Below are 12866 nucleotides of genomic sequence, written 5' to 3'. Positions count from 1 at the left end.
GCAGAGAGAGAAAAACAGAGGGGGTGTAGAGACTGGGGGGGGACAGACAGACGGACATGATTTGTTCCAGCAAAATGAGCAGTTTAGACACCATCAGTGTCCAGGCATGAGGCCAGCCCTGTGAGTCAGTGGAGAAAAGAGACAGTCAAAGAGACACTTACTTAAACACAACACAACACACACACACGCATGCACACACTTGTGCCTGCATGCACAGGCACACATGCGCACAAACACACACACACAAAAGGTGGCCTCATAGATTACATGGTTTGCTAATTTGATCTATTTTACAAGTTGATTAGGAACACATTGTATCAACAAAAAAAATCTACTTATAAAAAGTCCATGGAGCTTAAATATTCAAGTTAGGTGGACTTCAAATTGGGAAATTGTTGACCTGACATGGAATACTCCACTAACCCAATGATTTTTGCTTAATGTGAGTTGAATTTGAAAAACAATGTGGTTTTCAACTGCTTATTTTAAAAAATAACCTGCTTGAGGATTGTGTGTAGCCCAATAACAAGGCATTGCCTACAGACAGTCCTTTCGCAATACTATCGGGGAAAAACACAGGTTTGAAAGCAAATGGCTCCTGCTGCTGAAAAGAGAAGAGTCTAATCCGTCTGCTGTAGGCTACTAAAATATTTGATCAAGTTCCAAATATTGTTTTACAAAGTAAAACAAGAGAAAGATAGAATTGCATGAAATGTGTTTATAAAAGGACACATTTTTCTGGTTACAACCCAAAAAATCTGCTTCTGCAACTTCTGTAAGTGCCTCAACTGTACTGTTCTGTGCCACTATGCAAATACCATGACATACATGCAATGCTTTATTTTAAAGGTGATTTTTTTCTCATGGGTTCCTGTACCTCAGAGCTCCCCAGGTTACCCCCATGTTGAGCTCCCGACTTACAAATTAAGCACTAGTCTCAACAAATCCTAAATAATTAGAGAAATTAGTTTTGATTTAGAATGGGCCATTATCATGCACTTGTCAGAACAGGGGCAGGGTTAAAAAAAATGTCATCAATATGCGCTTGAATAGCAAATAGCAAACACTTATTTTATTCCATGCATCAACCAACTATGAGTAGCTGGCTCTCACTGCGCAACAGGTGATCCTATTCTGCTCAAACTCTGAATGCCAGGGCTCTCATGAAGCGTTGATTTTTGATTGTTGTTTGCATTGATGCCAGAGTGATTAGAGGGATGATAGAGTGCTGCATAATGGCCATTAGCAACTAAGTTTGGTAGGCTACTAATAACCATCAGAGGCATCAAAGCGGTGTTTTGGAGAAGCCTATTTATTGTGACTCAACGGTCACATGGAATTTGACTGCGGTCATGACTCCTGACTGCCGGTGTGGTGGTAAATACGGTCACCGTAACAGCCCTACATGGGACTCTAAATACAACATTAACATACTATTCTGAACCAAAGTAAAAAAATATATAACAGCCGAGTTTATGTTATATTTAAGCAATAAGGCATGAGGGGGTGTGGTATATGGCCAATATACCACAGCTAAGGGCTGTTCTTAGGCACGATGCATCGCGGCCCTTAGCCATGGCATATTGACGATATACCACAAACCCCTGAGGTGCCATATTGCTGTTATAAACTGGTTACCAATGTAATTATAGCAATAAAAATAAGTGTTTTGTCATACCCGTGGTATATGGTCTGATATACCATGGCTATCAGCCAATCAGCTTTCAGGGCTCGAACCATCCAGTTTATTATACAGTTTAGTCAACTTCAGATCTCTTGGCGTAATGGTTAAGGTGTTGGGTTGACAGTCGCTGGACTGTGATATGGATGGTATCCTTACATTGTTAAGTTGAGAGGACTTCAATACAAAAGTTAAGTCAACTTAAAAAATCAAGGCAACGACATGCAATATAATGTTTTTGTTTACACAACTTTGACAAATGTTGACTCAGTGTACACATTTTGACTCAGTTGAGTCAACTCAGAACTTTTCTGCTGCAAAGTTGAGGGATCTAGAAATTGTATTGCATCTGAATGCCTTGATTTTTAAAAAGTTGACACAACTTCAAATTATTATTTTTTACACTGCATCCTGGGGACGTGTGTGTGTGTGTGTGGTTAGTTCCTGTACAGTACCTGTGTCCATCTTTCCATCCTGTGCGGCTGGGCCCTCAGGTATGACACTCTTGACCTGCAGGAACTCATCCGGCTCGTCCCCTCCAATGATGGTGAAGCCAAATCCCATGTTGCTCTTCTGGAGAGCCGTTGACAAGAAGGAGCCCTTTAGCTGTGTGGGGTCCAGTGTGAACGGGGGCTTCTCTGGAGAATGGGAGGGTGAGATTAGTGTAGGCCAGTTAAATACACTAGAATAATCACACTTTTAAAAATATACTTTTTGTTAAGACAGTAGGATATAGAGGGAGAAAAAATTAGGGAGGAGAGACAGATCAGAAATGGTCAGCCTGGACTGGAGCAGGGATTACATGTGGACTAGAGTTGGCGGTGTTACATCCATGCAGGACAACTTTATCACTATAAGCAGTTAATCACTATAACAGCGTTCACTATAAGTGGAGTGTCTGTATGTAATATGATATGCCATTTAGCAGACGATTTTATCCAGAGTGTACACATTTTATAATATTTTTATGTGATCTCTGTGGGAATTGAACCCACATCCTTAGCATTGCTAGCGTGACGCTCTTACCAACTGAGGACCATGTTATGCCTGTGTCGATTATACACTGAGTGTACAAAAAATTTAAACACCTTCCTAATATTGAGTTGCACCCGCCCCTTTTGGCATCAGAACATCCTCAATTCATCAGGGCATGGACTCTACAAGGTGTCGAAAGCGTTCCACAGGGATGCTGGTCCATGTTGACTCCAATGCTTCCCACAGTTCTGACAAGTTGGCTGGATGTCCTTTGGGTGGTGGACATTTCTTGAGACATACGGGAAACTGTTGAGCGTGAAAAACCCGTTCAAAAGGCACTTAATAAATATTTTGTCTTGCCCATACACAATCCATATCTCAATTGTCTCAAGGCTTAAAAATCCTTATTTAACCTTGCTCCTCCCCTCTATCTACACTGATTGAAGTGGATTCAATGACTAACATCAATAAGGGATCATAGCCTTCACCTGTTTTCACCTGGTCAGTCTATGTCATGGAAAGAGCAAGTGTTCTTAAGGTTTTTTACACTCAGTGTAAGGAGAGATAAGGAGGGGAAGTAGTTTTTTGTATGCAGTGGTCTGGGCTGACACTATGTGTATATATTTTCTTCTGAATATCGGGTAAGGGCAGAGTTGATAGTCCTTGGCTATATTGGTCAGGTGCCACAAAGAGAGCCTTAGAAACTTTACAATTGGACCAGAACAGGGCAGCACGGCTGGCTCCTTAAGTGTACACAGAGAGCTAACATTAATAAAATACATGTCAATCTCTCCTGGCTCAAAGTAGAGGAGAGATTGACCTTCATCCCTACTTGTTTAAATGACTAGCACACAGCTCAGACACCCATGCATACCCCACAAGACCAGAGGTCGCTTCACAGTCCCGAGTCCAGAACAGAGCACAGTACTACATAGAGCCCATAGCTACATGGAACTCTATTCCACATCAAGTAACTCATGCAAGTATAGAGGTGTGGCTGTACCTCTGTAAATAGTAGGTAAGGGCAGAGCTGACAGTCCCTGGCTCTGCATCTGCTGCTGCTGCTCCAGTCGTCTCTTGGCCTCCAGGACGGGGTTCTCAAACTGGGTCCTTCTGTTGATGTGGCTGCAGGGAATAGGACTATGACAGTGAAATCCAGCAGCATCAGTGGGTTTTGGGTTCTCTTCTTCACGGGAAACAGATACACATTGACTAACACACATCTAATGTGATATCGGTGACCATAGCTAAAATTGAAACCAATGCATGATTGAGGTGAAAGTGTCATGTTAGGATTTTGTACTAAGTCTGTGGCTACCCAACAGTAGCTATTGTAGTACACTCTAATGGAAAACTGTAATTTCTACAGTAAATGTGTCTATTATAAACAGTAAAATACTGTGAAAGAATTACACTGCAGCATACTGTAAATGATGCTGCAATGTGGGAAAATGTTGTGGGCGGTGAAAAAAAAAGCTGTATTTTGAATGGTACTGTATGTAAACACATTACCTAGCAACCAACCAGCTTGCAACAATCCAATTTAATTACAGTAAAACAAACAGTCTCCTCAATGTATTAATTTAGCATTATAGTAGCTTTGCATTTTTTACATTGCAATAGTATAGTCAGTTGATCTGATATTATAGTAACTTTCAAGCAGCTAGTGGCAAATAAGTAACTGTGAATATTACAATAACTTACTTGCCACTGGTGGCCTCCCGAGTGGCGCAGCGGTCTATGGCACTGCATCACAGTGCTAGAGGCGTCACTACAGACCAGGGTTAGATCTCAGGCTGTGTCAGGATGTCCTTGTCCTATCGTGCTCTAGCGACTCTATGGCAGGCCGGACGCATGCAAACTGACTTCGGTCGCCAGTTGTACAGTGTTTCCTCCAACACATTGGTGCGGCTGGCTTCCGGGTTAAGCGAGCAGTGTTAATTAACAGGGCCGTGTTTCGGAGGACGCATGGCTCTCGACCTTCGCCTCTCCCGAGTCCGTACGGGAGTTGCAGCGATGAGACAAGGCTAACTACCAATTGGATATCACGAAATTGGGAAAAAAAGGAGTAAAAATTCAATACAAAAAAATACAAAAATAAACTTACTTGCCGCTAGTACCCACTTTACAGTGTAACTAATTCAGACAGAAATACATTTTCTTAGAACAGCATTGTTCAATGTTGAATGTTCTTTAAATGTTTGTTGAATATTATAATGCTAATGTTAGACCTGAACCTAATGGGAATGTTAGCTAATGTCCTGGTAATGTTCTGATAAACCACATTTTGTTAGCAGCAACATTATTTGAATGTTGGTGAAATTTTACTGTATCATCCTAATGTTAAACCACAACCGAATTTGATCTTAATGGGAATGTTAGCTAACATCCTAGGAATGTCCTTAGAAACAGCATTTTGTTAGCAGAAAACAATTATCTGAATGGTTGGTGGAATGTTACTGTATCATCCTAATGTTAGATCAAAACCTGATTAGAAGTTAATGAAAATGTTAGCTAATGTCCTGGGAATGTTCTTTGTTTGCGGGGAAGACTTACTCTACGTAGTAACTGCCATAGATAGGGTCATCAATCTTCTCCCAGCCATACGGCAGCTCTGGACAGAAGGAAGAAAGAAATAGTGTGTTAGGAGAGAGGGAAAGAAATTAAGAAAGAAAGAAAGAGCAAAGGAACAATTTGGCAGGAATATGCCCACATAACAAGGCCCCATTTCCAGGTACTGGATTGAGCGAATAGTTAAATGAAAACAAAATGGGTAGAATGTCCATAAGGGAAAAGCAGGGAGATAAGTGAGAAGTGAAAGAAACAATCATTTAAAAAAAATAACACACAGACATATATACATATATATATATATACATACATACACACACATATATATATATGTATATATATATATATATATATATATATATATATATATATATATATATATATATATATATATATGTAGATATACACAGTGGGGAGAACAAGTATTTGATACACTGCCGATTTTGCAGGTTTTCCTACTTACAAAGCATGTAGAGGTCTGTAATTTTTATCATAGGTACACTTTACTTAAAAATCATACAATGTGATTTTCTGGATTTTTGTTTTAGATTCCGTCTCTCACAGTTGAAGTGTACCTATGATACAAATTACAGACCTCTACATGCTTTGTAAGTAGGAAAACCTGCAAAATCGGCAGTGTATCAAATACTTGTTCTCCCCACTGTATACCGTTCAAAAGTTTAGGGTCACTTAGAAATGTCCTTGTTTTTGAAAGAAAAACGCATTTTATGTCTATTAAAATGACATCAAATTGATCAGAAATACAGTGTAGACATTGTTAATGTTGTAAATTACTATTGTAGCTGGATCAGCTAACACAACGTGCCATTGGAACACAGGAGTGATGGTTGCTGATAATGGGCCTCTGTGCGCTTATGTAGCTATTCCCTAAAAAAAATCTGCCGTTTCCAGCTACAATAGTCATTCACAACATTAACAATGTCTACACTGTATTTCTGATCAAATTGATGTTATTTTAAATGGACAAAAAAATGCTTTTCTTTCAAAAACAAGGACATTTCTAAGTGACCCCAAACTTTTGACTGGTAGTGTGTATATACGTCCTTATTGGATATTACTGATGTTTAACGTTAAAAATGGACCAAAAGATTAATGCTAAACAACATTTGACATGTTTGAACGAACATAAATAGATTATTTACTAGGTTTTTTTAGCTTTTCGGCGTGATTTTACCAGCCCCACACCACGTTTTGTGGGAGCATAATGAACGCTAAGTACTTGGTGTTATTTGGACATAAATTATGAACTTTGTCAAAAGAAACCACATTTGTTCCGGACCTGGAATGCCTTCCGGACCTGGGATCCTGCCTTCTGATGGAGATAATCAAAGGTAAGGGGGTATTTACAATGTTATTATCGATTTTAGATGATGCTAACTGTATAGCATAGCCTGTTGTTCTTAGCATAGCACCCCGTTTATTGCAAAATGTGATTTCCCAGTAAAGTTATTTTGAGATCTGGCCATTCGGTAGCAATTACGAGATGATAATATATTATTCTTTGAATGACAATATTATAATTTACCAATGTTTTCGAATAGTAATTTTGTTATGTTCACCGGAAGCATTTCAGAGAAGAAAAAAATCAGAATTTCACGCTACTGTAAAATGCTGTTTTTGGATATAAATATGAACTTGATGGAACAAAAAATGCATGTATTGTATAACATAATGTCCTAGGAGTGTCATCTGATGGAGATTGACAAAAGTTAGTGCATAATTCAAGCTGGTTTCTGCTTTTGGTGATGCCTGACCTTGAATTGAAAATGGATGTTTGTACTTTTGTGGCTATGTACTGTCCTAACATAATCTAACTTTATGCTTTTGCCGTAAAGCCTCTTTGAAAATCGAACAATGTGGTTAGATTAAGGAGATGTTTATCATTTAAATTGTGTAAAATAGTTGATTGTTTGAGAAATTGAAATTATTAGATTTTTGATGTTTTGAATTTCCAGCCTTGTTAGCAATCCCGGCTCGGGGTTCATTGCTAACCTGTAGCCCCAACAGGTTTTAACTGACCTGCCTAGTCAATTAAAGGGAAAAAAATATATAACAAAATATATATATATATATATATATATATATATATATATATATATATATATATATATATATATATATATACTGCTCAAAAAAATTAAGGGAACACTTAAACAACACATCCTAGATCTGAATGAAAGAAATAATCTTATTAAATACATTTTTCTTTACATAGTTGAATGTGCTGACAACAAAATCACACAAAAATAATCAATGGAAATCCAATTTATCAACCCATGGAGGTCTGGATTTGGAGTCACACTCAAAATTAAAGTGGAAAACCACACTACAGGCTGATCCAACTTTGATGTAATGTCCTTAAAACAAGTCAAAATGAGGCTCAGGAGTGTGTGTGGCCTCCACATGCCTGTATGACCTCCCTACAACGCCTGGGCATGCTCCTGATGGGGTGACGGATGGTCTCCTGAGGGATCTCCTCCCAGATCTGGACTAAAGCATCCTCCAACTCCTGGACAGTCTGTGGTGCAACGTGGCATTGGTGGATGGAGCGAGACATGATGTCCCAGATGTGCTCAATTGGATTCAGGTCTGGGGAACGGGCGGGCCAGTCCATAGCATCAATGCCTTCCTCTTGCAGGAACTGCTGACACACTCCAGCCACATGAGGTCTAGCATTGTCTTGCATTAGGAGGAACCCAGGGCCAACCACACCAGCATATGGTCTCACAAGGGGTCTGAGGATCTCATCTCGGTACCTAACGGCAGTCAGGCTACCTCTGGCGAGCACATGGAGGGCTGTGCGGCACCCCAAAGAAATGCCACCCCACACCATGACTGACCCACCGCCAAACCGGTCATGCTGGAGGATGTTGCAGGCAGCAGAATGTTCTCCACGGCGTCTCCAGACTCTGTCACGTCTGTCACATGTGCTCAGTGTGAACCTGCTTTCATCTGTGAAGAGCACAGGGCGCCAGTGGCGAATTTGCCAATCTTGGTGTTCTCTGGCAAATGCCAAACGTACTGCACGGTGTTGGGCTGTAAGCACAACCCCCACCTGTGGATGTCGGGCCCTCATACCACCCTCATGGAGTCTGTTTCTGACCGTTTGAGCAGACACATGCACATTTGTGGCCTGCTGGAGGTCATTTTGCAGGGCTCTGGCAGTGCTCCTCCTGCTCCTCCTTGCACAAAGGGGGAGGTAGTGGTCCTGCTGCTGGGTTGTTGCCCTCCTACGGCCTCCTCCACGTCTCCTGATGTACTGGCCTGTCTCCTGGTATCGCCTCCATGCTCTGGACACTACGCTGACAGACACAGCAAACCTTCTTGCCACAGCTCGCATTGATGTGCCATCCTGGATGAGCTGCACTACCTGAGCCACTTGTGTGAGTTGTAGACTCCGTCTCATGCTACCACTAGAGTGAAAGCACCGACAGCATTCAAAAGTGACCAAAACATCAGCCAGGAAGCATAGGAATTGAGAAGTGGTCTGTGGTCCCCACCTGCAGAACCACTCCTTTATTGGGGGTGTCTTGTTAATTGCCTATAATTTCCACCTGTTGTCTATTCCATTTGCACAACAGCATGTGACATTTATTGTCAATCAGTGTTGCTTCCTAAGTGGACAGTTTGATTTCACAGAAGTGTGATTGACTTGGAGTTACATCGTGTTGTTTAAGTGTTCCCTTTATTTTTTTGAGCAGTGTATATATATATATATATATATATATATATATATATAAATAAATAACAGTGCTAAATGTCCACTGGGGCGTGGGGGCAGGATAAATGTTTGCTGTGGGAGCTAGAATATTCACAAGGGGAGCAGCAAGAGGGTAGGAAGTCCAGGGGGCAGGAGGAGCAGGTAGCTGCCTAGTGGTTGATGTTCTGGGGGTAGTTGCTATTGGCCAGTCTAACCGTTTTTGCCATGATACTCCTATACTGCCCGCCTTTGAGTATCGGAAACAGGGAGAAAAGGCAGTGGTTTGGGTGGCTGAAGTCCTTGATGATGATGGTGCTCCTGTAGAACACTGTGAGGGCCCTTGAGCACAGGCCGAATTTCGCCAGCCTCCTGAGGTTGAAGAGTTGCTGCCGTGCCTCCTTCGCCACGGTGTCCGTGTGGTTTGACCATTTCAGCTCATCAGAGATATGTACACCAAGGAACTTTTTGACCATGTCCACCATGGCCCCAGTAATGGGGACAGGGGCGTTCCCAAACTGGTTCCTCCTGAAGTCCACAATGAGCTCCTTTGTTTTGCTGACGTTGAGGGAGCGGTTGTTTTCCTGGCACCACACCGTCAGAGTGCATACCGCCTCTCTGTAAGCCCTCTCGTTGTTGTTGGTAATCAGGCCTACTACTGTTGTGTATTGTCAATGAACTTGATGGTGGAGTTGGAACTGTGTGAGGCCAAGCAGTTGTGGGTATACAGGGAGTACAGGAGGCTACTAAGGATGCACACTTGTGGGGCTCCCGTGTTGAGGATCAGTGTGGAGGAGGTAATGTTGCTTAACTTCCCCACCTGTAGGTGGCCATCAGGCATCCCAGGACCCAGTTGCATAGGGAGGAGTTTAGTCCCAAGGTCGCGAGCTTTGTGATGAGCTTAGAGGGCACTATGGTAATGAAGACCGAGCAGTAGTTGACGAACAGCATCCTCACATATGCATTATTTTTGTCCAGGTGGGTGAGGGCAGTGTGCAGTGCAATAGTGATTGCGTCGTCCATGGATCTGTCAGGGCGGTAGACGAATTGGAGAGTGTTGTGTGTATTGGGGAGAGAGGTGGTGATGTGGTCTTTGACTAGCCTCTCAAAGTACTTTATAGTCAGTTTAGTTACTTTCCCTTTCTTAGGCACAGGGATGATAGTGGAAAATGTAAGAAAACATATCAGCTTTGAGGGTTATGGATACCGTCTGCGAGGGTTAACACGCTTGAATGACTTACATACAGTTGAAGTCGGAAGTTTACATACACCTTAGCCAAAAACATTTAAACTCAGTTTTTCACAATTCCAGACATTTAATCCTCATAACAATTCCCTGTTTTAGGTCAGTTAGGATCACCACTTTATTTTAAGAATGTGAAATGACAGAATAATAGTAGAGAGAAGGATTTATTTCAGCTTTTATTTCTTTTATCACATTCCCAGTAGGTCAGAAGTTTACATACACTCAATTAGTATTTGGTAGCATTGCCTTTAACTTGGGTCAAACGTTCCGGGTAGCCTTCCACAAGCTTCCCACAATAAGTTAGGTGAATTTTGGCCCATTCCTCCTGATATAGCTGGTGTAACTGAGTCAGATTTGTAGGCCTCCTTGCTCGCACCCACTTTTTCAGTTCTGCCCACAAATTTTCTATGGGATTGAGGTCAGGGCTTTGTGATGGCCACTCCAATACCTTGACTTTGTTGTCCTTAAGCCATTTTGCCACAACTTTGAAGAATGCTTAGTGTCATTATCCATTTGGAAGACCCATTTGCGACCAAGCTTTAACTTCCTGACTGATATCTTGAGATGTTGCTTCAATATATCCACATAATTTTCCTTTCCTCATGATGCCATCTATTTTGTGAAGTGCACCAGTCCCTCCTGCAGCAAAGCACCCCCACAACATGATGCTGCCGACTCTGTGCTTCACGGTTGGGATGGTGTTCTTCGACTTGCAAGCCTTCCTCTTTTTCCTCCAAACATAACAATGGTCATTATGGCCAAACAGTTATTTTTTGTTTCATCAGACCAGAGGACATTTCTCCAAAAAGTATGATCTTTGTTCCCATATGCAGTTGCAAACCGTAGTCTGGCTTTTTTATGGCAGTTTTGGAACAGTGGCTTCTGCCTTGCTGAGTGGCCTTTCAGGTTATGTCGATATATCAAATCAAAGTTTATTTGTCACGTGCGCCGAATACAACAGGTGTTGACCTTACAGTGAAATGCTTACTTTCAGGCTCTATCCAATAGTGCAAAAAAGGTCTTAGGTGAACAATAGGTAAGTAAAAAAATAAAACAACAGTATAAAGACAGGCTATATACAGTAGCGAGGCTCTAAAAGTAGCGAGGCTACATACAGACACCGGTTAGTCAGGCTGATTGAGGTAGTATGTACATATAGATATGGTTAAAGTGAATATGCATATATGATAAACAGAGAGTAGCAGCAGCGTAAAAAGAGGGTTTGGGGGGGGGGGGGGGGCACACAATGCAAATAGTCCGGGTAGCCTTTTGATTACCTGTTCAGGAGTCTTATGACTTGGGGGTAAAAACTGTTGAGAAGCCTTTTCGTCCTAGACTTGGCACTCCGGTACCTCTTGCCATCCGGTAGTAGAGAGAACAGTCTATGACTGGGGTGGCTGGGGTCTTTGACAATTTTTTGGGCCTTCCTCTGACACCGCCTGGTGTAGAGGTCCTGGATGGCAGACAGCTTAGCCCCAGTGATGTACTGGGCCGTACGCACTACCCTCTGTAGTGCCGTGCGGCCAGAGGTCGAGCAATTGCCGTACCAGGCAGTGATACAACCAGTCAGGATGCTCTCGATGTTGCAGCTGTAGAACCTTTTGAGGATCTCAGGACCCATGCCAACTTTTTTTTGTTTCCTGAGGGGGAATAGGCTTTGTTGTGCCCTCTTCACGACTGTCTTGGTGTGTTTGGACCATTCTAGTTTGTTGTTGATGTGGACACCGAAGAACTTGAAGCTCTCAACCTGCTCCACTACAGCCCCGTCGATGAGAATGGGGGCGTGCTCGGTCCTCCTTTTCTTGTAGTCCTCAATCATCTCCTTAGTCTTGGTTATGTTGAGGGATAGGTTGTTATTCTGGCACGACCAGGCCAGGTCTCTGACCTCCTCCCTATAGCCTGTCTCGTCGTTGTCGGTGATCAGGCCTACCACTGTTGTGCGTCTGTAAACTTAATGATGGTGTATGACTCTTACTGTGGATATTGATACTTTTGTACCTATTTCCTCCAGTATCTTCACAAGGTCCTTTGCTGTTGTTCTGGGATTGATTTGCGCTTTTCGCACCAAAGTACGTTCATCTCTAGGAGACAGAACGCGTCTCCTTCCTGAGCGGTATGACGGCTGTGTGGTCCCAACATGTTTATACTTGTGTACTATTGTTTGTACAGATGAACGTGGTACCTTCAGGCGTTTGGAAATTGCTCCCAAGGATGAACCAGACTTGTGGAGGTCTACATTTTTTTCGGAGGTCTTGGCTGATTTCTTATGATTTCCCCATGATGTCAAGCAAAGACGCACTGAGTTTGAAGGTAGGCCTTGAAATTCATCCACAGGTATACCTCCAATTGACTCAAATGATGTCAATTAGCCTATCAGAAGCTTCTAAAGCCATGACATCATTTTCTGGAATTTTCCAAACTGTTTAAAGGCACAGACTACTTAGTGTATGTAAACTTCTGACCCACTGGAATTGTGATATAGTGAATTATAAGTGAATTAATCTGTCTGTAAACAATTGCTGGAAAAATGACTTGTGTCATGCACAAAGTAGATGTCCTAACCGACTTGCCAAAACTATAGTTTGTTAAAACAAGAAATTTGTGGAGTGGTAGAAAAATGAGTTTTAATGACTCCAACCTAAGTGTATGTAAACTTCCGACTTCAACTGTAGGTC

At 42.0% G+C, this 12866-nt stretch overlaps 1 protein-coding gene across 3 annotated transcripts in view; it reads right to left on the bottom strand.

Moving 5' to 3' along the window:
- The window catches only part of LOC106591140 (membrane-associated guanylate kinase, WW and PDZ domain-containing protein 2), a 401362-nt gene that overhangs the window by 237895 nt on the left and 150601 nt on the right, over positions 1 to 12866 (bottom strand). For all 3 annotated transcript variants that reach the window (XM_082957127.1, XM_082957128.1, XM_082957129.1), the window contains exons 7-9: positions 5213 to 5270; positions 3660 to 3781; positions 2137 to 2319 (exon numbers count right to left, since the gene is read on the bottom strand). In XM_082957127.1, the coding sequence (XP_082813253.1) occupies positions 2137 to 2319; positions 3660 to 3781; positions 5213 to 5270 (363 nt within the window). The remainder of the gene's footprint in view (positions 1 to 2136; positions 2320 to 3659; positions 3782 to 5212; positions 5271 to 12866) is intronic.

Source organism: Salmo salar, chromosome 10 (genome assembly GCF_965601325.2).
Source record: "Salmo salar chromosome 10, fSalSal1, whole genome shotgun sequence".
Taxonomy (NCBI): domain Eukaryota; kingdom Metazoa; phylum Chordata; class Actinopteri; order Salmoniformes; family Salmonidae; genus Salmo; species Salmo salar.
This window is presented reverse-complemented; position numbering and strand designations above follow the sequence as displayed.